The following is a 23,551-nucleotide window of genomic DNA, read 5'->3' on the forward strand; positions in this document are numbered from 1 at the left end:
AATGACTGTTGAGTCATATCGGATATTCAGTAAACTCTCAGATGCTTTGCCACAATGCTTTCATTTCCTTTGCATGAAACATATGCTACCTAGTGACCACTGGTAATTAAATCTCCTCCAACCAACTGCTAAAAGAACAATTATTTTTTTTATCATTGAGCACTAGAATAGACTATAACACAATAAAATAGTTTAACTTTTTTAATTGTGGCAAGTTTTGAAGCGTGTGTTAATGTGAGAAAGGAATAACTGAGCTGCAAGAATACTTTCAGTTCTGCCTTTAACTATTGCTAGTAAAACTTGCTTTTGTAGATTTGCATATCATAGTAGAGTTACGAATAATGACAGCATGAATGATGATCACAGTTACGAATTTTTAGACCATCTTTCTGATCTGTTAGGAATCTATTAAATTAGAACACTGAAATCCCACAATTTCATGATATGGCAAATATATTTGGTTATATTTGAATAGAGTGTGAAGGAATTCTCATCATTGCTGAATACTGGAATGCTTGTTTGCTGATTTTTAATGTCGAATTTTACTCAGGTCGATGTTGGAGAAATACTGTTTTTTGTAAATCACAGCACTTGGCAATGAATTCTTCAACAAACATATCCATTGTGAAGTAGCGTGAAGGCATGCAATCAACACCTTTGTAGATAAATTTTGTTATCCAGCGTTCTAGATACATGTTGAGTATAGTAATGTCGCTGTGGCAAAGAATTAATACAAAATATTAGTGACAAATAAATTTCCCTTAGTGATGGATGGCTTTTGAGCTCCTAGGTGCTTTTCTGTCTAAAGGAGTATCCCAGTTTCAGGGCAAACCTTGTCTAGCATGGCCTCAGGCCTTCACAGCTGCAGCAGATCATCAACATTTAGGATTTTGTGTGAACTTGAAATTTAAGCTGTGTGGCACTCTTGCCCCTAAATTGTCCCCTGGCTTCAATGCTTCTCTTTCTCCTTGTGAATTACTCCTGTAAGCCCTGAAAAACCATACGTTTGCAGTCCTGGAGAAGTTCTGCGGCTGTTTTTGGTTTTTGTTTGGTTTTTGTTTTATTTATTTACTTATTTATTTTTATTACTCTCTGGGCCATCAGTAGATGCTCAGACAGTGGAGGTGTTCCTCTGGGAGTTTGTGTATGCTTCCTGTGTGCATGACCATACCTGTTCAGGACAGAGGAAAAATTATTCAAAAGTACTTGGTTTTTCTTTATTTTACGATTTGGGGAGGAAGTGTGATTTCTAGTTAACATCTTATCCATGAACATTATTTGAAACAAAGTAGATAAACCTTTTTTTTTTTTTTCCCCCGTCCTTCTCTTATTAATACAGCCTGCAGTTCTGTAGAGTTTTCAATCTCTGTTTTGACTTCAGTTTTTTAAACCGTTTCAGTGTGTTTACTGATTAAGTTGTTTTATTTCCTTAAGCACTGTTAATGATAAATAAAATAAAAATGTTTGCAACATGGCAGTAATTTTTTTTTATTTGTCAATTATGTATTGAAGTGTAGTGTGGACTTCTAGATTTTAGAAAAATGCCTGCCTAATTGTGAAATGAGACAGTAATGCACTTCAAACGTAACAGTCATTTACACTTCTCTTATCTGGTCTTTTTCTCTGAGCAGATGAGCAGCAAGCTTTAAATTCAATCATGCAGGATTTGGCTGTGCTTCATAAGGCCAGTCGTCCTGTCTTGCCCCAGCAAGAAACAGGAAAACCAAAATCATCTTCGCCTAAAAAACAGGTAATCTTTAATATCCTTACTAACCTATTGAACACAGAGTGTCCTGCTGTGACTTCTATAATTATTTTTCTTGCCAGACCAGTGAGCATACCAGAATGAGCTATTAGTCTCCCACATGTGCTGCCATTTTCTTTGTTCACGTTCTTAAATTAGCAGCAAAATGAAATGGTGGCATTTCAGACCAGATCATAGTGTATGCTTAAATGACTCTGATCCTGATAAATTGAAGATTATAGGGGTATTTTGATACTGTATGTAGCTTGGTTTGTTTATATATTATCATCATCATCATTTGGTACTAGACTATTTTAAAATACCAAGGTGTGCTAGTATCTCTTATTTGGAATGCTTCTTTAGAATTAATTTTATAAGTATATTAGATTGCCTAGTTGTCATACTAAAGAACATCAGTACAGCAGCAGAAACACACTTAAGCTACTTCATTGCATCTTTGGCCTCGATTTTTTGTTTGCATATATGCTGGAAATGTAAGTTCTTTTCAGCTGTATTTTTTTTTTCCCTGCAGATACTGAACAGAGATGGAAAAGTAGTAAATACTTAGTTGATAGGTTTGAACTACTATATATAGAGAGATTAGGAGGGGATAGGATGTAGATTTTTACCCAAATTGTTGTAATAGCCTGATTGAGTTAATTGTATGATTATTTGATTGGATCCTTAATTGGCAGTCCAATATTTTATGAAACTTCAGTCTGTGCTATCTGGTTTTAACCTGTTAAAGATCAAAGTATTTGAATATATTTGGCTCTTAAACTGTCAAAAACTAATGGCTACATCTTTTTCATTCTGTGCTTAAGAGCTGTGAGAGTTCAGTATATAACACAATGGTGCTTTGCTAGTGTCATATAACTAATTTCTGAGCTGTGACTTTAAACATTGTTTTAATGTGCATATATGATCCCAAATGATTTTAAAATAATACATGTTCAGAAAGTTAGAAGAAAAATTATTGAGCCATTTCTGAGCTTAAATGTGATAGTGGTGAGGGGGAAATATGTGTTTGTCATTCTGTTTCAATTTGTGAATTTTGAAAGTAATCACTTGTGAATCAAGTAATTCTTTTGGAAGATACAACATTGTTGTTTGGATATATGGTTGAATGCATATTTTTTTTCCTGCAATAGTTGCTAATAGAATTTGATTCTTAAAATTATGATTTTGCAAAATAATTTTATTTCCACGTAACTGCAGATACTTACAGGTATCTTTGTTACTGGGAGACTGATTGCATGAATGCTGGCTTAATTACATGTGTGGGTTTCTACAGTAATGCTTATGAAACAAGGTATGTTTCTTAAGCCTGGAGTGCTCAGCTCTGAAGTGTATATAAAATCCTGTTACAGTATCTACCTGCCTGTTCGTGATAATCAGTTCCATGCTGAATTTGAAATCACGAATCTGTTATGATATTAAAATATATTGATAGAAAATAACATGTTTACTTACAGAAACATGTGTTGCACTTCAGAATAATTTATTGTAATTTTTTACACACTTGAAGCCTCTCAGATACCTCAGCAGAAGTAGCTTGTTAAAATGCTTTGTATATCAGAAAGGACAGAAAATTAATATGGGCTGCTTAAGGATTTTACTTCTGATGTAGGATTATTGAATGAGATTTCACGTCCTTCATTAAAGGAGGTAATAACAAACTAATAGTGATTCCTTCATTGGTTTTCTTACAGAACGATGTTAGAGTCAAATTTGAGCATCGAGGTGAAAAAAGGTAAGGTGGGACCACAGGAAGCAGTCTTGTCTTTTAATTATTTATAGAATTTTGTTGGGCTCCTATCATAAAGTTTCAAATAAACTCTTTAAAGTATTTCAGATATCTGAGTATATTTGGTTTGAGCTTAAATTTAATTTTTGATATGAATATAATTTAAGGAGAATTAATCTGTCAAAAATGTGGGCTCTAAGTATACATAAAAGTAGATGTATCTTACCTTAGCTGTGTCCCATGTAATATCCTTCATTTGTTTACCCTTCAGGTAGGTGTTTGTAGCCTAGAACAATTACTTAGATCATTAGCATAGATCTCAAATATGAGTAGACCAGCAAGTAATTTTTTTGCTGTATCATGTGTGTAATAAATGCATGATTGTATATTGTTACTGTAACACCCAGAGGAAGAAGCCTAGACATAAAGCTCAACATTGGATTGTACTTTGATGAACCAGTCTGAGAACTGCAATAGGAAAACTTTAGACTTTGTAATTAGGTTGTTTTCATTGGTAATTTTGACTAATCAGTTAAATTTATTTTCATTTTGAATATGAGAGGTGAGTGATGTAGATGCTTAAGATATACAAACGTCTGTCTCTCTATATCTGCTCTCATGGCTGCTCAAAAGCTTTTACAGACGTTGATCTGTAGTTCTGTGCAGAACTGGTTTGTGTACAACTCATTTTGTCTGTTTGTCTCTGAAACCATAAACCTTCATTGTACCTATAGAGAAATGGTTAGAAAATAAGATCTTAGAAAGTACTTCATGAAGAAGGAAATAATATCCTGGTCATGCTATTTGTCAGTAGAAATGGTATATTCCTTAAGTAAAGATTGCTTCAGAATGAAACCTATGCTACTTCTGGGCAGTCCTTAGTGTGATGTGCAATAGATCAGTGTGTGTCCGTACTGATTACAGTACGTGCCCTCTCTTTACATGGGGTAGTAAAATAGCAGTATAGGTATTAACATTCTTCAACTTCTTTTTATCACTTTTTTGAACATCACATGTAACAGCGCATCGGTAATGGTTGAGTGCTATAAGTAATTTGGAGGAAATAAGTCTTTTCAAAAGCTTCAACAATTTAGGACTCTTCTACTTAGCAGTTCTTGTGAAATAAGCAGAAACATGAATTTAAAACAGAACTGTTTACTCACTGGCAGTCTGCACAGACAGTGCATTTTTGCAGTTTATCTTAATTCACAGTGGACTAAGTTAATCAATATGAATACAAGTATAAAGTAAGTATGTGGAAAGATACCTTTCCCAAGCTTTTATGCTGATGGGCCTAGGTCTGTTTTGGACTGTCTCAAGTAACTTGAGCCTGCTTGCCCAGGGGTACTGGGCAGCACAGGCTCATTGCTCAGCATGAGTTGTAATACTTATGTTGCCTGAGCATGTAGATTTAAAGATAAAATAATGAAATTATGCAAGAAAAATAAGTTACGCAATGGCTTTCTCACTAGTTTTTAAAAAGGGAAGTGGAAGAGAGAAGTGATTCCAGAGTTTTTTTCAGTAGTGAATGTGGCACTCTCTTCCAAGGAGTGTGCAGTGTGATGGGTAGAGTTCCAGGCTTGCTAAACAAATTGGTAACTACAGTGAGAATTGATGGTGGTGTCTGGGTTTTTGTTTTGGTTTTTGAGTTGGTTTGTTTGTTTGTTTGTTTGTTTTTTTTAAAGATTTGATTTTTTTCAAATAATTTTCAATTGGAGGTGGCCTGGCTTCTAGCCTCATTTCAGTGAGAAATATTGTTCCCTAACCAGTATACCAATTGAAACACTGGTAAAACAGACAGTTACCCTTTGCTAATTTTTCTGGTTCACAAAATTTGAGTACTGTTTCTTTTTGGAATGTGAATTCAGTGTACCTTACTAGCTTAGTTGCTTCTAAAAATGTTTTTTGTTTAATGGCATTGTGTCTCAAATAATACAATCGTTTTCTATAGTAAAAGGTCAGTTACAGGCATTTTGGGCTATTTGGTTTGATGAGACATTGAGTTAAAAGAAAATCTCAGTTGTTGACCTACAACTGCACCATTCTTACAGGACCACACTTGAAGCACAGTTAGTGATGGACTCAGCAGTTTGAGCGTGTAATACATTATGGTAACGATGGTGACATTTAGTTACCTTCCTCAGAAAAGATAGTCTTGGATTTCCAAAAAATGGGGACTGTAGGAGTAATTCCTTTCTGATGCCTATGCTTGTCAGCCTATGGTACTCCATTGTTTTAGTTTTCTGAAGTAGAAAATTTTAGAAGTTTCTAAGAATTTGCCTCTGGAATGGAGGCATGCAAAGCATTAAGTTAAGAAAGAAGCCATATGCAACCAAAATAGTCATAATCAGATCTAAATTTATGTTTGATTATCCCTTATAACTCTTTCACTGCTTTTCTTTCTTTTTAATGACTCAAAATATGGAGGACAGTGAATAAAGCATAGCCTGTTACGGTCTTTTAAATAAGAAATTTAATTCCAAGATCGTTCTTAAGTAATGACTTGCCAGATTTTCATAAGTAATGGACAAAAATTCTTTATAACTTAAATTGTGTTTCAGGATCCTGCAATTACCAAGGCCTGTTAAACTTGAAGATCTTGCAGCTAAAGCTAAAGTTGCTTTTGGACAGACTATGGATTTACATTACAGCAATAATGAGGTAATATTCTGTGTCTTCTGAATTCTTGATGACTTGTACCCTGATTATTTTAAGGCTGAAATTTGCTCTCATAAGCAGTGAGAACCGCTCCTGTGACAGAACTTACTCCTGTGACAAAACCGTAGATTTCTAATGTGTGTGTTCTCAAATATGTAAGGCTTGTCTAAATTAGGACAGGCAGGAGATGCATTAAATATTCTATGAGGAGAGTCATATCTTAATGAATTATGTCTCAGACTTGATTGGGAATGGGTAGATTGTCTTCCTGCTCTGCCACAGTCCTGTTGCATGACTTTGGAAAGTCTTTACCTCTTTCAGCTTTGTCGTGTTTGTAAATTTGAAATAACATTTATCCATTCTTGTACACTTTTTTCTTCTTTAAGAATTAATCTTGTTTGGTAATCGCTGGAATGCTGCATTTAGTAATGTTTAGATTGGAGAACTAGTCTTAACTGTTGCCCCTCTTAAAGTGGCTGAAACACAAAGATTTCTTGAGAACAGTGCTAGTGCTTTCAAGGCACTTATGCCTGATCAATATTACTTCCAGCTTTTCCTTAGAAGTAGAGATGGAATTATTAATAGCAAATATATTTACAGATGCAGGATCCATTCTGAGGAGTTACTTCTGGTTTTTGCCTTGAGGCAGCAAAGTGCATGAAAGATTATTCGTGTGCTTGGTTATGCACAACATAATTGCTATATCTAATCTGCATCTTTGCAGAAGAAAATGCCTGTAATTGCTGTTTGTTGGTTACTCACCTTACCAGGCACTTCTGGGAAACTGATCTCAAAACAAAGATTTCCAACAGAAGGCTTTTGGAGATTAGGAAGGTCAGAAGAGATGGCCATTCCTCTGATAGATTTTTAGGCATTTGAGCAGGCTTTCTGCTTGTCAGTTTCTGCACTAGTTGGCAGATCATCCCGTCATGTTTCAGAAATGTGATGGTAATAACCTGTCATTAGCATTAAAACTGCAATTTAAGAGCATACTCATTTGTTATCAAGACCTTCCTCCCTCATTCCCATTTCTTTTCGTATAAAAGTACTGTATTTTCACTGATGTATTGGAGCATCACTGACTGAGACTGTTTACAAGTAGAATAGATTTTTTTTTTTTTAATCTATATTACGTTGTTCCTTTGTTAGAAGCAGAAGTTGTAATTTACACTCCCAAAACATAAGCCCAATTTTAATTGTTACAGAACTTGGATCTCAAGTGTATTTTAATGGCATAACATTTTCTGTTGTAAAGATACATGTATGTAAAGTTAATTCTAATTAATTAGATCCAAGTAAGAGTCTAGTGAGGACTACAGTTGTTCCATGCCTGATACACTTCCTTAACAAATTCTGTTTTTCAGTGGAGAAATTCTGTTACTGATGTAACTTCAAATATAGTTGTAATATTGTGAGATACAAAAATGTGCTTTATGCTCTATAAAATAGTCTTATTTTTATTTATCTTATAGACTTGCATTAATTTAGGCAATGGCAAATACACTGACACTGTTGCACATGTTTCTCTGAAATTTGTAGAATATGAAGTTGTACCTATGTAAAATGATTTCTCCTTCATTGTGAAGACTTGTTCCACCATGCTGTACCTATTCAAGGCAACCGAAGGAAGAGTTAACGTTGAACTTCAGTCATTTTGTTGCTAACTTGAAGCATCATTTAATAGATTTTATTTTCAAGCTGTTTGGAATGAAAGGAAAGATAGCATATTTGTTTGTTTCTCTGCACTTCCTCATTTCTTTCTTGTGTCCTGTTTAAGACTTTTTTTTTTTTCTCCCCTTTTTGTAGCTTGTCATTCCATTAACCACACAGGATGACCTGGACAAAGCTGTTGAACTGCTTGACCGTAGTGTTCATATGAAGAGTCTCAAGATATTGCTTGTAATACATGGAAATACACAGGTATGAGTTGGCATGCTAAATGTATTTTTCCTCAGTTTTCATATTGAAGTATAATTTGTATCTTTTCTTAAAGAACATTCTTAAAGAATAACTAAAGACATTTTTTCAGTTGAAAATATTAGTGATTGCTTCTTCAGTTCACTTTAAGCATCTATTAGCATTTTGTATTGACTCAGTTTTAACTTTTTCCTAGATCCTGTTCCTCTCTCTTTGTTTGCCTTCCCTACAGTGATAGAAAAGTGTTCCTTAATAGGATGATGATATGACACAAATTTGAGAAGTGCATAGAATTTAAGTAGCTGTAGTTATTTGAAACTGTTAAATCATATGTTGGTGACGCTCCTTTGTGGCAAGTTCAATGTTTGTTGTAGCAAACAGTAGCAGTGGACTATAGGCTAAATACTGAGTTATTTTGGTATTATCTAATACATCATGGCCATGCTATTGCTGGGATTTCTATACTAATACATATTGAAACTTATTTTTAAATAGTAAAGATGAGCTGCTAAAATAGATGAATTTTGATATACATTGGCAAGCTTCTTTTCGACTGCCTGAAAAACGGAATGTGCTGCACAAAGCCTATAAAGTTTGTGAAGTATTTTCTTTGTCACGAGTATAAAGTAATAACTGCAGTTTGTAATATGTATGCATTTTCAGTCACCCAGTGTAAATAGCGTGGAACCCTTGCCCTCACTGGAAGATATAGATAACACAGTGTTTGGTGTGACAGACAGAAAAAGGCGCCTGTCTGTTATAGGTAAGCTACATATTTCAGTAGCTTTAATTGTAAAAACTTTTCTTATATAATATTTTCTTCACGAAGATCTTGCTCTCAACATAGACTGTTTGAATTTCTCTTACTCATCAATGACTCTAGTATAGAGTTTGCACTCGTGGGAGTGGATTTTGAATTTCAAGTCAAAGGTGGTTTAAACATATATAATACAGAAAATTAACAAAATAAAAATCACAAGTAAATAAATCTATGTAGAGTTATTTGAGGTAACTGATGGGTATCCTAAAAAGTTGATGATAGTACTCCCCTTTATTTTCAGATACAGGAATGAGTTACTGAAAAACCTGTTTGGTTATATGGCAATGTGTTTCCTTGCTCAATTTAGGGCTCCCACATTTTTTTAATCTCAATATGTGAACATTTGTTTATGATACTTATTTTGGCATTGACATAACCTTTTTGCTTATATTTTAAAGTTGGTGTGATGTTAACTTTCAAATTTAATTATGAAACTAGAGAGTTTAATGAATAATTTTTCGGACAATTTAATTTATTATACATTTATTATGAATAGAGTATTCATGTTCTTGCAGGCATAATATTCTACAAAGAAAAACTGACATTCTCAAGAGTTGGAAAGGATTAGTTGACATGAGTGGAAGGGTTTGGATTTTTATTTTGTTTCAAAAGAAGAAATTTACCCAGCTAGGTGTGCAGGCAAATTATATTTCTGTTCCTATATACTGAAAATTCTTTTTAATGCTATTGAGGCAACCCTGCCCCAAATTTTTCATAACTCCTGGATTACAGATTTTAAATGCTATATGTAAGTCTTGTATTGCATAGGCATATGGAAAATTTCTAAACCAAGACGACATCTAGGCAGGCTCAGTGCCTATGAAGCATTTGAATAAAGCCCCTGGATTCTGGGTTAGTGAAGAGACTCTGACTAGTCCTTTTCTTTCAAAAGGTTCTAATACTCGTGATAGGAGTTCACCTCCCCCAGGATACATTCCAGATGAGCTGCATCAGGTGGCCCGAAATGGGTCCTTCACCAGTATCAACAGTGAGGGTGAATTCATTCCAGAAAGTATGGATCAGGTATGTGTGTGATTTATTAATATTACAGGGGGGTTTAGGTTGATTTATGAAATACTGCTGTTCAAGTGGGGGTATGGAATTGTTAAAAAGAACAGCTAAAAAAAAATGACAACCACCCTAGAAAACATGATCCATGAGAGAAGGTTAAAATAACTGTGGTTGTTTAGTCTTGTAGAACCTGTTTCTTCCTCTCTTCAAGTCTCTTCAATTATTTAAATACGTTGCTACAAGGAGAAAGACAATATTCTTAATTTCTGTGATAGTTGAGTGAGGTAGTGATAGATACAAATTACAGCAAATGATGTCTACATTAGAAAGCACAACCCCCTTTATTTTAATGAGAAGGATATGTAAGCAAGACCAGTTTTACAACTTTCCCAGGTAATTAAAGGAGGTTTTAAAGAAGAGTTTGGATCTGTCAGAATTATTTGGACTCAGTTGATACTGTGTTGGGGTAGAGGCAAGGGGATGGCAATGGGTCTGGTATAAATAAGGTCTGAAATATTTTCCATGGTCACATTTTTGTGTGAGAATCACAAATGTATGCTATTTTGTTCTCCATATTCACCTGCATTCTTGGTGTGGGATATCATCACACTTAGCATGAGTAAAAATCCTGCTTTCCGAGTATCTCCCTCAAAAACAGCAGGAAAAGATGGAGGAATGTAATGGCTCACAGAATTGGCAATGGAGAAAGAGATATTTTAAGGAGGAAAAAAAAAATAATGCTGCGTACCCGAATCACTTCAAGTTCTTGTTGACATTGGCACTGTATTCACAAATGGCAAGAGGCAATGGTTTTTATGAGCTGACTAAATGAGAGACAGATGATAGAATAAAAATAGAGGCAAAGAGATTGTGCAATTTGTTGCACAATTTTAACGACTGAGCTGGGAATAGAGACTGAATCTCCTAATTTCCAGACCAGGGTGCTATTCATTATCATAGCCACGTGGTCAGATCCAGCCCAGGCCTGGATTCTTTCAGTGAAATGATTACTTTTGGCCTGGGTAAAGTCACTTTTGGTCACTGACTGGTCATACAGACAGATAATCTCTGAGGCCCAGGACGTCCTTTCAGAGTATTCAGGAAACATGTAACCTGTCATGTACGCATTGCTGTGTAAGCTGTCAGCAGGGTTTAAATACAGGAATTTTACTTTCATAGGAAGCCAGCTTAGTTCAACCTAAGCAGCTTCAAGGGCCAGGTTGGAGTGTTTGGAACTCATCACCTCCATTTGCTCCATTCCTCCTAAGCTGCCACGTCACTTTGGCAAGTGTTGACCATGCTGCCTGCATCTGTCACAGCCTGCCCCACAAAGACAAGAAGGGAATTTGGGAGTGGAAGGCTTTGCTCTGCTCTCCTGTTGATCTGCCTGAGCACAGCTATTCACACTCTGACAGCAGACCCCACACTTTCTCTACAGAAGAGATGATGGGTTGGACAGAAGTGGGCCGTGGTCTGCCAGTTGGACCATACTGCATTAAGTTATAGAGGTAATTAATATGGCAGCACATGGGCTTTTTTCCCTTTCGGAACCCACTGCTCAGCATGAGAAAAGAGCGATATAATTGCTGAACCTATGGTAAATGTTCTCCTCCCCAATACAGAGTACACTTAAGTGTTTGAGTTTGTACAGAGCAAACTCACTTTCTGGACCCTATTTCTTTAGTAAGTCCCTGATTGATGCTTGGCAAAGTATGTGCCCAGGACCTTTAAGATGCAGCACAGACCATAAATATTGGAGAGATAACTACTTAATTTACAGTAAAAGACTGGTGTCCAATTAATAGAAAATAATAGATGTTATATTATATACCAAAACAAACTATATTTTAGGAAGGAGCTCATTTTAAGACAACAGATGAGCTTTCCACTCTGTTTTTGAGGGGCAGGCTGGGAAAATTGTCACATTCAATAATTCAAAATTTAGATTCTTTTTCCACTACTTCTGAAAAATAAATCTGTAACACATTTCAGATTGCTTTACTGCAGAAGAGGAGGGAGTGATGTTTGCCAGTCATTCAACTTAAAACTTAAAGGGTGGTAGTGCAAGATAAACAAAATGAATATCAGCCAAAAGAAATAGCTGGTAATCAAGAGGATGCTCTTGATTATCAATCCATTTCTTCTTCTCTGAATTGGATTCAAGAAACAGAGAAAGTGTTGACGATTGTTTTCATTATGTAATAGATCTGGCCTAGATATTCAGTTTTATGACTTCTTCAGACTGATACATGGCAGATTTCACATAGCTCATAAGCATTGATTACTAGGTTGTCAGAAGTGTTTTAGGAAAAAAAAAAATCTGTCTTTGGTGTTTTTCTAAACTCCAGTTTCACATGAAAGTTTATTTTATTTGAAACAGGATTTTGGTTTGGGTGAAAACAGAGTGTTTATAAATTTTATGCATTCTCCCTCTTTCTCCTTCTCCTTCCATTTTCTCTTCAGTTCTATTTAAAATCTCCATAACTTGCTTAGAGTCCTAACCAGAGATAAATGTTTAAAAGCTTTTTACAGTATTTGATTTCAGCTGTTTTCTGTGACTGCTAGTTGGTCAAACTTAAGCCACTCCAGAGATTATATAAATCGTATTCATCACAATCTATGTCATATTTGAGATATTTTTTTTCTTTGGTGATGACAACAAAATCCACATTTTTTTAAAACTGTCTCAGCTTTTTATCCTCTAGAAGCCTTTTTTTTTATTATTCTGTTAACCTACTCTCATGCAGATATTGCTATAATATTAAGAGACAATGGCACATACAGGAAGAATGTAGCAGTACAACTTGTTATGTGCAAAGCGTGATAGAGGATTAAATACCTTAACTATATTCTAGTTAGATGCGAGAAACATGATGGAGTCCTTTCAGGATTGCAGAATGCAATGCAGGTTCAACTAGGCAGCGAACTTTTTCTCTAGTAATTAATATTTCTGGTTTGTTTTTGTTTATTATTAGACGCTTCAAAGCAGAAACCTTCAAGTATTTAAAAAAACAAAATCAAAAAAACAAAACCAAAAACTTGAACTTGTTGGTCTGTCTTTGTTATTTATTAGATGCTGGATCCGTTGTCTTTGAGCAGTCCTGAAAACTCTGGCTCGGGAAGCTGTCCCTCACTTGACAGCCCTTTAGATGGGTAAAAATTACTTACATTCATTATTTATCTTTATTAGATTGCATAATGTATCAGTTGTAACATAATAACTCTCCAGTGACAGCTGTTACTGAACTTCTTCCAGAAATTCCTCTGTAGGTTATAGAACATTTATAAAAGCTTATTGATACTTAATTTCTTGCTAATGCACGGAAAATAGAAGTAATTTTATTTATTTATTTATTTATTTACAATTTGCATTTGAAAAAAAAATTAGACTTCAGGTCCTACAAATGTAATGAAAATTTTTACTAAATTTTGCCAGTCTTACATATATGTGAAGTATATTCCCTGGCAGTGAGCTGCCCCATCAAATTTACATTTCTTAGGTACTGCTATATGAAGTAAGCTTCCCTTTTGCAAGGTAGAGGGTACCTAATTCAAGAAAGAGGGTAGAATCATTTAAAGACTTCAACAGACAATCCCTTCCTTTTCTTTGCAATTAACTGTCTGTTCCTCTCCCCTTGTTCCCATTGCAGACTTACCACTTATTTTTCCTTGTTTAAACCTGTCAGTTAGCAAGAGGCAATGTGTACTGTGGTGGGTCTGGAGATCTGTTTTGATTGACCTGTTAGGAGATTAATGTGTTTCAAAAGGGTCACTGTCCACAGTTTTTCAGCCACCAGGGAAGCCAAACAGAACATATTCCTTTTTGGCTTATGGTTGGCCAGGCATATAACCTTGGTTCTTATGTTGCACAGACTGGCTACTCGTTTATTTGGAACTGCAATACCTTATTATGCTGCTAATTAAATATTTTATTTAATTGGTAGAAAGGTAAAAAGTTGGAAATCATTGCCTGTGGCAATTAATCAGAGCTGTAGTATTCCATAGTACCATTTCATTTGAGAATATGTGATTTGAGGGCAAAAACACATTTGGTCTAACAAATTTTTGAGTTAAATGAGTCTCCATTTCACAAGCAAGAAAACAATAGTCATGGAAAGTGTTTTGTGGTTGAAGTGTGATATGTTGTACATACACAGTGTTTAATGTAGCTACCAAAAAAGTTCTACCAAATGGCCAAATTTTTATTTTTTTGTTGGGTAGGGGTAAGTGGAGTAAGGGGAAACAGCAATCTTAATTCAACTCATGTTTCTTCTTCAAAACTTCTTTTGGTTGTTTTTTATTTACTTCATTTGTCACCTCTACTTAGATTGTTTTCCTTTTTTTTTTTTTTTCCCTTCTTCATTCAAATATTTCCTACAAAGATGTAGGTTTTGTGTCTCCATTTAGCTTCTGTTACCCATTAGAGAAATTCTTACCAGAAAGAGGAGGACATTGTTTTGGTATGTTTATGGAAATATACTGAAATATACTGTAATCGGTCTCTCTGACTGGCAATCCCATCCATTCCTTTTGGTGGCTGGGAGTTACATACCAACTGTAGGTAAGAAACAATGTGATTGTGTAAGAACCAAAAAATTCTTCATCATTCTATAACTCAATAAAATTACTCTCTTAATCCTATGACTTTCCTGGAGAGAAGGGGAAATATTTTGAGACACTAAAAGGTTCTACATTTCTTTGGTTAAATTTCCTCAAGAGTTTTTATAGGCTATATAAGAGATTTTTGCCAGTCTGTAAACCTGTGTGTTTAGCCATAAAGGTATTAAACATAACAGTGCTCCTTTGTGGCTTTACTTGTGATAATTCATGTTTTTACTAATATCATTGCTCATTAACAGCGTGTTGCTTTCTTACTACATTAAGCTCAATAAGCAAGCTTTTCCATTGTTACTGATCTTGAATTGTTATTGATACCTACTAGATTTGATTTTCAAAATGGGGTTCCACATTTGTAAACTGGTGCAGCAACTTGTATAGCAATAACTTTTCATCAGTCATAAGGAATTGTGAGACAGTAAGATTAAATGTTTAAGTACTAGATTAACAGCAGGTTTTAGACGCTGTATGTTTTTACACTTCCAGAGACAACTATCCCAAATCTCGGATGCCAAGAGCACAGAGCTATCCAGATAATCATCAGGAATTCTCAGGTAGGCAAAAATCACTGGACGTACTAGCTTTCCAGAACTCTTCCTCTTGCAAATAGTAGGGCTTAGAAGGGAAGTTCACACTGAGAGGTATTGTACTACACAAACTTAATAGGGTAGGAGAAAAGAAAGCAACAAAATCCAATCCAAATGCACACAGTAAAAGATACAATGAAACATAAGATCTTCCAAATGTTTTCTAGATTGTCATGTGTAACACCACTGTTAATGTGCATAGTATAACTTACCTGCTTCTCTGAAAAGAACAAATGATGCAGTGGATAGGGGCACACAACAGTTTGTTAGACTGGACTGTAGTATCCGTCTCTAAGTTGGCACATAACCTTTGTTAATTTATTGAATTTTGGAAGTGTTGGGGTTTAACCCCAGTAGGCAACTAAGCACCACACAGCTGCTTGCTCACTCCCCCGCAGTGGGATGGATGAGAGAACAAGGAGGGTAGAAGTGAGAAAACGTGTGAGTTGAGTAAAGACGGTTTAATAGGTAAAGCAAAAGCTGCCCGTGCAAGCAAAGCAAAATAAGGAATTCATTCACTACTTCCTGTCAGCAGGCAGATGTTTAGCTATTTCCAGGGAAGCAGGAGTTCATCACACCTAACGGTTACCTGGGAAGACAAATGCCATAACTCCAAATGTCCTCCCTTCCTCCTTCTTTCTCCCAGCTTTTATTGCTGAGCACAACCTCATATGGTATGGGATATTCCTTTTGTCAGCTGTCCCAGCTGTGTCCCTTCCCAACTTCTTGTGCACCCCCAGCCTACTAGCTGGCATGGCAGTGTGAGAAACAAAAAAAGCCTTGATGCTGTGTAAACACAGTTCAGCTTCAACTAAAACATTCCTATGTTATCAACACTGTTTTGGTCACAAATCCAAAACATAACACCATACTAGCTACTCTGAAGAAAATTAACTCTATCCCAGCCAAACCCAGTACATGGAGCCTTCATTTTCTCTTGTGTGAAATGAGGATCACTTTGAAGTGCTCATGACTTCTGTAACTGAAAGCTCTGCAAAGTGAAAGAATGAAGGAGAACTGCATGCTGTGCCTATAAATTAATCATCACTACTAATGTTTTCATATGATACTCTGGCTTGAATCCAAGTTGTGCATGTTTCAGGATACGAAGTGCAATGGGTAACCTTTAAAGTGCTTTGAAGTGTCTCTCACGGACATGCCTCTACAGAATTTTGCTGTTGAACAATATTTAGCTTCCAGTGAAGCTGGGGTGTTCTGTGTTTTTTGGTCTAGTATATACTTTAAGGCTTATTTTTATTTTGTTTATGAAGCTTTATCCAGATAACCATGTGATGGTGTGTTTTTTTCTTTTAAGGATTCTAGACTGTTTAACAGATTGCACCACTTTTAAATGAAACTAAAACTATGTATAAGAAACTTTTAGGTGGCAGAGATAAATACCAAAAAAGTTGGAAATGTCAGAAATTAGTTTGCCTTTGGTAATCGTAATATAGTTTACTTGTGTATGTTTATTACAGTTACTTTTCTAATAAGATGATCTTGCAATATTTTTTCTGTATTTTTCCTGTGGGATGCTCTGGTATTTTGATGATGGGATAGACAGCAATCATTAATTCCATATTCAATATTTATTCTCATGATTTGATGTGTAACAAAAACAGAATAGTATATAGTGTCAGAAAAAATGTCCATCTGGCCTAGTCTTTCCTCCTGTCACAACCAGTACCATGCTTCTATAGAGGAGCATGTGGTATTCCTTCCTCAGAATACATTCCTAGTCATGTATAGCTTAAGGATTCTGCAAATGCAAGAAGCTTTTCTGTGATGTGATGGATTATTTTTTTTCCTTCTACAAATTTTTCCAGTCCCTATTTCAACTTGTATAAACTTTTTCAGTATAAACAGTATGTTGTGACAAAAAGTTGTGCAACTTACTGTGTTTTATGAAGAAGTATGCCCTTTGTCATTATTTTTTTTTCTTTTTTTTTTATAGACCTCTTTATGTCTCCCTTTGAGCTGTTGCTTTTCTGGTCTATAGAGGCCTACATTCCTTATGGAGAAGCAATTTTGTGTCTTTGATCATCTGTGTACTTCTAAATCTTTTCCAGTTTCACTAAATCCTTTGAAATGGAGTAGACCAAAACTTTGTTCAGTATGTCTTAATGATTTATAGCATTTAATTTGCTTCTTAGCCAATACAGAGAGTTCAGCTGCTGCTTTATTGGAACTCTCTATCACAGACCTTTACACTAGCCTACATTGAATTTCATCTGCCATTTTAACATCCAGTCACGTAGACTCTTAAGCGCTTTTTGCAATTCTTCTGTTGGCCTTATTTCTCAAAATGATTTTGTCACCTCACTATTCATTGTTCTGTCCAGAGAATTCATGCATAATTAAACTGCATGAGTTGTAGCCCACATTCTTGTGGAACTGTTGACCATTTATTCCCATCTTATGTACTTACCTTTTAACCAATTACTGCATGCATGAAGGACTTTTCCCTTTATCTTATGAATACTTTTCTCCTTCAATAATTTTTAAAAGAAGACCTATTTAACGTTTTTAGTAATTCAAGCTGTGTTGACTCATTCACCAATTTTTCATATTTATGCATCTTTAAATTTTATTCTTTGTAATATAGTTTCTGCCAATTTTCCTCTAGAAACTATTTTTAAAACAAGTAATTAGGCATGCTGCAGTCCTCTGACATTCCTTTAAGCAGGAGGTTACAAACCACTTGAGCTATTGAATTCTTGATCCTTTGGAACTTTTAGCTGAATGTCCTTTTAGTTCTTGTGATTTGTTAGATTTGTGGCTTTTGTTCTATTACCTTTTTTGCTCTGATGCTTCAACTTCAAGCAACTGGTATGTTCCCCCGTGTTTAAGTTTATAATACTAAACTGATTAATTTAATGTGCTTTTGTCACATTTTAAATTTTGACATGTATCTTTTTATTTTCTAGTAGAGTATGATATCCCAATATTTGAGAAATTTGGAAAGGGGGGGACTTATCCCCGAAGATACCATATTTCATATCATCAACAAGACTACAATGACGGTAGGTGCAAATACTGCAAGAGTTCTACTTTATTAATAGGTTTTATTTTCTTAAAAAGTGAAGAAGAAATTTTAGATTGCAAAACCTTAATTAATTAAAATATTGAAGAAATTGAAAGCTTAACTTCTTTCCCCAAAATCACTAGCTAAATTTCTAATGATTGATAGAGCTGCTGAGCAGTCTTACCTCTGGTAAAGTTATGGATTACGGAATTCATGACTCATATGCACGGCTATGAAAATGTTCTCTATCTTTGGCCATGTACAAGTCATCCAGTATAAGCTTTTGACCTTTGTGACCCTTTTCTATCCAAACTAGGTATGTCAGTTTGTCATTTCTTGTTTTGCTTAAAAAAAAACCAAATACAGTGGAGTTCCTATTAACAGTTTCTCAGATTAAAAGACTAAATAAAATTCAAGAGCAGTGATTTAAATCAAGAATTAACAATTAGCTGGTGAAATCAATTGTTGGAATGCAAGACAGCACCTGCTGATGTGGCCACAAAATTGATTTGGACAGTAGTAACATTGTTGTAAATTTAACCCATGTTAAATTTCCAAAGGAAGGAAAGAGAAGCAGCTGAAGGATTGTATGACTTAAGGGTGTGTCAAGCACTAGTTGAGAAGTGTTAAGAAGAAATTTCTCCAAAGACCAGATGGTTTCATTTGCAGTGTGGAATGAGCACAGGAATAAATGGAATTCTGTTACAGAAATCACAGAACTACCAAACTGAAGGACTGCAAGGCAGCTTCGGTCCAGTCCCTTGCTCTAAGGCAAGATTAAAGAGGCAAAGATCTGTCACACTGACTTTTAAGTAAACTCTAAATTGACTTTATGATAAAGAGATACTCATTTTCTTTATGTAACTAATTTTGAAGATAGCTTATCTTATAACTTACCTTTTTATGTGTTCTAAATAATTTTTCCTGCAAATGAAACTAGTAACTAGTTACTCTGTTTTAACACATTGAAGAATTGGTCACTGCCCATATATAAAACTACATCACACATGCATCTGTTTTCTCTCATTAGTTTTCTTCTTTCAAGCCTTAAGTCTTACCTCAGACATTTTTGCAAGCCTTGTATTTTTTTGCGGTGTCTTCTCCATTCTTGTGGTGGCCAAAACTCACTAGAGTACTCTAGCTGAAGCTTTTCTCATGGCCACTTCATGTATAATATAGGATATAACCATAACTCGGTATGTAAATGTGGTGGGTTGACCCTGGCCGGATGCCAGGTGCACAGCAAAGTTGCTCTATAACTCCCCCTGCTTAGCTGGACAGGGGAGAGAAAATATAATGAAAGGCTTGTGGGTCAAGATAAGGACAGGGGAGAGATCACTCACTGATTACTGTCATGGCGAAACAGACTCAACTTGGGGAAAATTAACCTAATTTATTGCCAATCAACTGGAGTAGGGTAATGAGAAATAAAACCAAATCTTAAAACACCTCCCTTCTTACCTGGGCTTAACTTTACTTCTGATTTCCTCTACCTCCTCCCTGCCAGTGCCACAGGAGGACTTTGAATGGGGGTTGCGTCACACGTTGCCTCTGCCGCTCCTTCCTCCTCAGGGGCAGGACTCCTCACACTCTTCCCCTGCTCCAGTGTGGGGTCCCTCCCACAGGAGACAGTTCTCCAAGAACTTCTCCAAGGTGGGTCCTTCCCACAGGCTGCAGTTCTTCACAAACTGCTCCAACGTGGGTCCTTTCCGCGGGTGCAGTCCTTCAGGCACAGACTGCTCCACCGTGGGACCCCTGTGGGTTCACAAGTCCTGCCAGCAAACCTGCTCCAGCGTGGGCTCCTCTCTCCACGGGGCCACAGGTCCTGCCAGGACCCTGCTCCAGCGTGGGCTTCCCACGGGGTCACAGTCTCCTTCGGGCATCCACCTGCTCCGGCATGGGGTCCTCCCCGGGCTGCGGGTGGAGATCTGCTCCACCATGGACCTCCATGGGCTGCAGGGGGACAGCCTGCCTTACCATGGTCTTCATCACGGGCTGCAGGGGAATCTCTGCTCTAGCACCTGGAGCACCTCCTCCCCCTCCTTCTTCACTGTCCTGGGGGTCTGCAGGGTTGTTTCTCTCACATATTCTCACTCCTTTCTCCAGCTGAAGTTGCTGTTATGTGGGGTTTTTTCCCCTTTTTAAGCATATTATCCCAGAGGTGTTACCACTGTCGCTGATGGGCTCAGCCTTGGCCAGCGGCGGGTCCGTCTTGGAGCTGGCTGGCGTTGGCTCTGTCAGACACAGGCGCAGCTTCTGGCAGCTTCTCACAGAAGCCACCCCTGTAACCTCCCTGCTACCAAAACCTTGCCATGCAAACCCCCTAATACATGCTAATACATTCCACAATGACACACTACTTTTTTTCATGGTCACCATACTGACTGCTACTGCTGTTCAGTCTGTGGTTCCTATATCCTTTTCTACATGACTTTTAGCCAACCATTTACTTTACACTTTGTGGTTTCTGGATTTGATTTCTCTTTAAGTATGTTGTACTTCCTTACTGAATTTCGTCTTGTTGATTTCTGAATCTTCTCCAATTTACTAATATCATTGTGAATTTTGATTTTTATCTTTAAACGGACCAGTTACAATTAACTTGATGTCATCTGCAATATATCAGTGTATTATGTTCCATCATACATACATCATCTGTTAAAATAGTGTATGGAAGTGGACTGAAGGTGATGAGAAATCACCATTAATTGTTCTGAATCTGTCTTGGGCATAGTCTACATAGGAAGTTGGTCTGTGCAACACTTCAGTAGTTAGCTTATGAAAATGTCCCAATGAAATAGGGAAATTGGATTAGCTATATGTGACAAACCAGTTACGACTTTTGTTTACTACCTTATTATCCTCTCAGTGATAAAACTGCTTAGTTGTTTGTTTGCCTATCATTCTTGGAATTTAAATTGGCCAGGCTAGTATATAAATCTGAGTCTACTTTTTCAAAGATACTTTATCTGCCTTCTTCAGTCCCCTGGAAACTCCTTCTCCAGTGTAGTACCTAATGAATCAGAGACTCCTTCAGCTATTTCTGAGTTCTGTAGGATGAAACTTCATCAAGCTATGCTGACCTAAAAATGTTCATGTTATCTAAATATATTAACATGAATTTTGTTAGTCATCTTGTTGTAATTAACCTTTTTGAAGATCAATGCCTTTTTTTTATTCTAATGCTGTAGCCATCTCTGAATTGTGTATTGTTTGTGATTATTTTTTTTTAATTATTATTATTTTTTATTTTTTGTGGTCTCCCTGTTGATTCCATGTGTAGGTCTTTCTCTGCATTCAATTCTTATTAGTTTACAGGACGAAGATGCCAGCACAGGCACCACTGGAATGTAAACATATCTCTTGCTTTTCTATTTATCAGAAATTTGGTATTTACACCTTAATAGAGGAGTAAGAGTAGGGCAGGGCATTTTCCTTTCTCCTCTCAAAGTCCTCTAGGTTTCTGAAGTATGTCGATTACATTTCAGACCAGTTCCAGAATTTGGTCCCAATTTTGGTCACTTTAAAAGTAAACCAGTTTTTAATTCAGTCTAATGCTTACACACATCTGTGATGAATGTTTGTTTTCTTCTAGGTGGAAAGTTAAACCAGTAAATGTCATGACCATTACATCATATCATATATGCTGTGGAAGATAACTACATTATGTGGAATTCATAAAGTATTTGCACATACACATTGCATAGCAGTATTTTTTGTAGTGCAACATTAGTATTCTTTGTATATCATTGTAGGTCGTAAAACTTTTCCAAGAGCCAGAAGGACTCAGGGAAACAGCTTCCGATCACCAGTTAGTTTCAGTCCCACTGATCACTCACTGAGCACCAGTAGTGGAAGCAGCGTCTTTACGCCGGAATATGAAGATAACCGAATGAGGAGGAGGGGAAGTGACATAGACAATCCTACCTTGTCAGTCATGGACATTAGCCCACCCAGTCGCTGTAAGTTAAAGCATTTTGTGAACTCCACTGTAAAACTCTTTACCTTTCAAGTATATCAAGTCAAAACTAAGCGTGTCATCAAAATACATGCAATTGAATAATGTTTTTATCTCTCTAATAGGAAAAAGTCAAGACTATATGCTCATCAGATTTTTCATTGCTTATTGTGCCAACCTTCATCTACATTTTCACATGGAATTTGCATCTGTGATAACAAAACACTGTAAAAATATTTTTGATTATTTGTTAGGCTCTTGAGGACTCAAGAAGGGTTATGTAGGTTGTAGTTACTATTTATTTTTGCAGATGTTGGTCAAGTTCTCTGATAACTTGTAGACCTTAAGTGGTACTGGTTTATATCTGTGGTGGCATTTCAGGAGCAAATATACTTCATGATGACTTCAGTAGCTGGAACATTTTAATCACGCCTCGATTTTTTGAAAAAAATGTTAGTAAGTTTGTTTAACATGCTTTTTCTGTTTTTCAGATTAGTTGTTGCTAGTTGTTTTAAGTATGTCTATCTCCACCACAAATTAGTTTGTGAAAAAATTTAAGTAGTTCATATTTTCCATCTTACAGGAAGTTTTATTGATCTTTGTAACTTAAATGGGGAGGTTTAGGATGCATAGTCTCTGTTGTTGAAAAATGTAGTCTTTTAAAAAATTATTTTCTGTGTATTCCAGTTTTTCTCGATCAGCTGAATAATAAGCTCATTTGAAAACCAAAACATACTTATATTTTCAGCACCACGAGCTCCAACTAACTGGAGACTTGGTAAACTGCTGGGTCAAGGTGCATTTGGCAGAGTATATCTGTGTTATGATGCTGATACCGGAAGAGAACTAGCTGTTAAACAAGTTCAGTTTGATCCTGATAGTCCAGAAACCAGCAAGGTAAGTGATACAAAAGAGAGAGTTTGTAAAGGGCTTCTGCTGAATTGGTGTGTTCTAGACTAGACTGATGTTCCGATGTTTTAAAACATGTTGTGTTTTCAGGTCCTTGTTAGGAATCCTGAGAGAATTAGTACCTGAGAGAATTAGTTTGTTTACCTGATTTTAATGTTACATCCCATTTTTTTAATCTTCAGACATACCTTTAGGCAGTGAACATATAACTTAATTTGGTGCGGTCTCAGTCTCTAAAATTAAACAATCCATTATGAAGTGTTCTCTGAAATAGATAATTATTTATACTTGTAGGAATTAGAACAAATTGCATTTATAAACAGAAAAATCTGTACTAATATAAGTGTTCCTGAAAATAAATTCTCAAGGATATTTTGTTTGGCTATGAAGCGAGTTTGAAATTCTTATCTTTTTTTTAATCTTGGGGGGGAGGGGAATTTTTAAAAACAAAACAAACTTTGGGCATCAGGGCTAGCTACTGTTATTCGCTGCATGTCTCTCTGAAGAGCAGATGTTTCATTGTCAGTTTGTTCTCTTTTTTAAAGCTGAACTTGTCCT

The 23,551-nt window shown here is 36.1% G+C and overlaps 1 protein-coding gene across 2 annotated transcripts in view; it reads left to right on the forward strand.

Moving 5' to 3' along the window:
• Positions 1–23,551, forward strand: part of MAP3K2 (mitogen-activated protein kinase kinase kinase 2) — a 56,871-nt gene that overhangs the window by 21,277 nt on the left and 12,043 nt on the right. The window contains exons 3-13 of one of the 2 annotated variants that reach the window (XM_075028714.1): positions 1,632–1,750; positions 3,457–3,497; positions 6,053–6,152; positions 7,956–8,069; positions 8,730–8,829; positions 9,779–9,909; positions 12,971–13,050; positions 15,001–15,068; positions 18,032–18,124; positions 21,882–22,088; positions 22,833–22,981. In XM_075028714.1, coding sequence (XP_074884815.1) covers positions 1,632–1,750; positions 3,457–3,497; positions 6,053–6,152; positions 7,956–8,069; positions 8,730–8,829; positions 9,779–9,909; positions 12,971–13,050; positions 15,001–15,068; positions 18,032–18,124; positions 21,882–22,088; positions 22,833–22,981 — 1,202 coding nt within the window. Of the gene's footprint in view, positions 1–1,631; positions 1,751–3,456; positions 3,498–6,052; positions 6,153–7,955; positions 8,070–8,729; positions 8,830–9,778; positions 9,910–12,970; positions 13,051–15,000; positions 15,069–18,028; positions 18,125–21,881; positions 22,089–22,832; positions 22,982–23,551 lie in introns of both variants that reach the window. The other variant, XM_075028713.1, reaches the window with a different exon arrangement.

This window comes from Buteo buteo, chromosome 5 (assembly GCF_964188355.1).
Source record: "Buteo buteo chromosome 5, bButBut1.hap1.1, whole genome shotgun sequence".
NCBI lineage: Eukaryota > Metazoa > Chordata > Aves > Accipitriformes > Accipitridae > Buteo > Buteo buteo.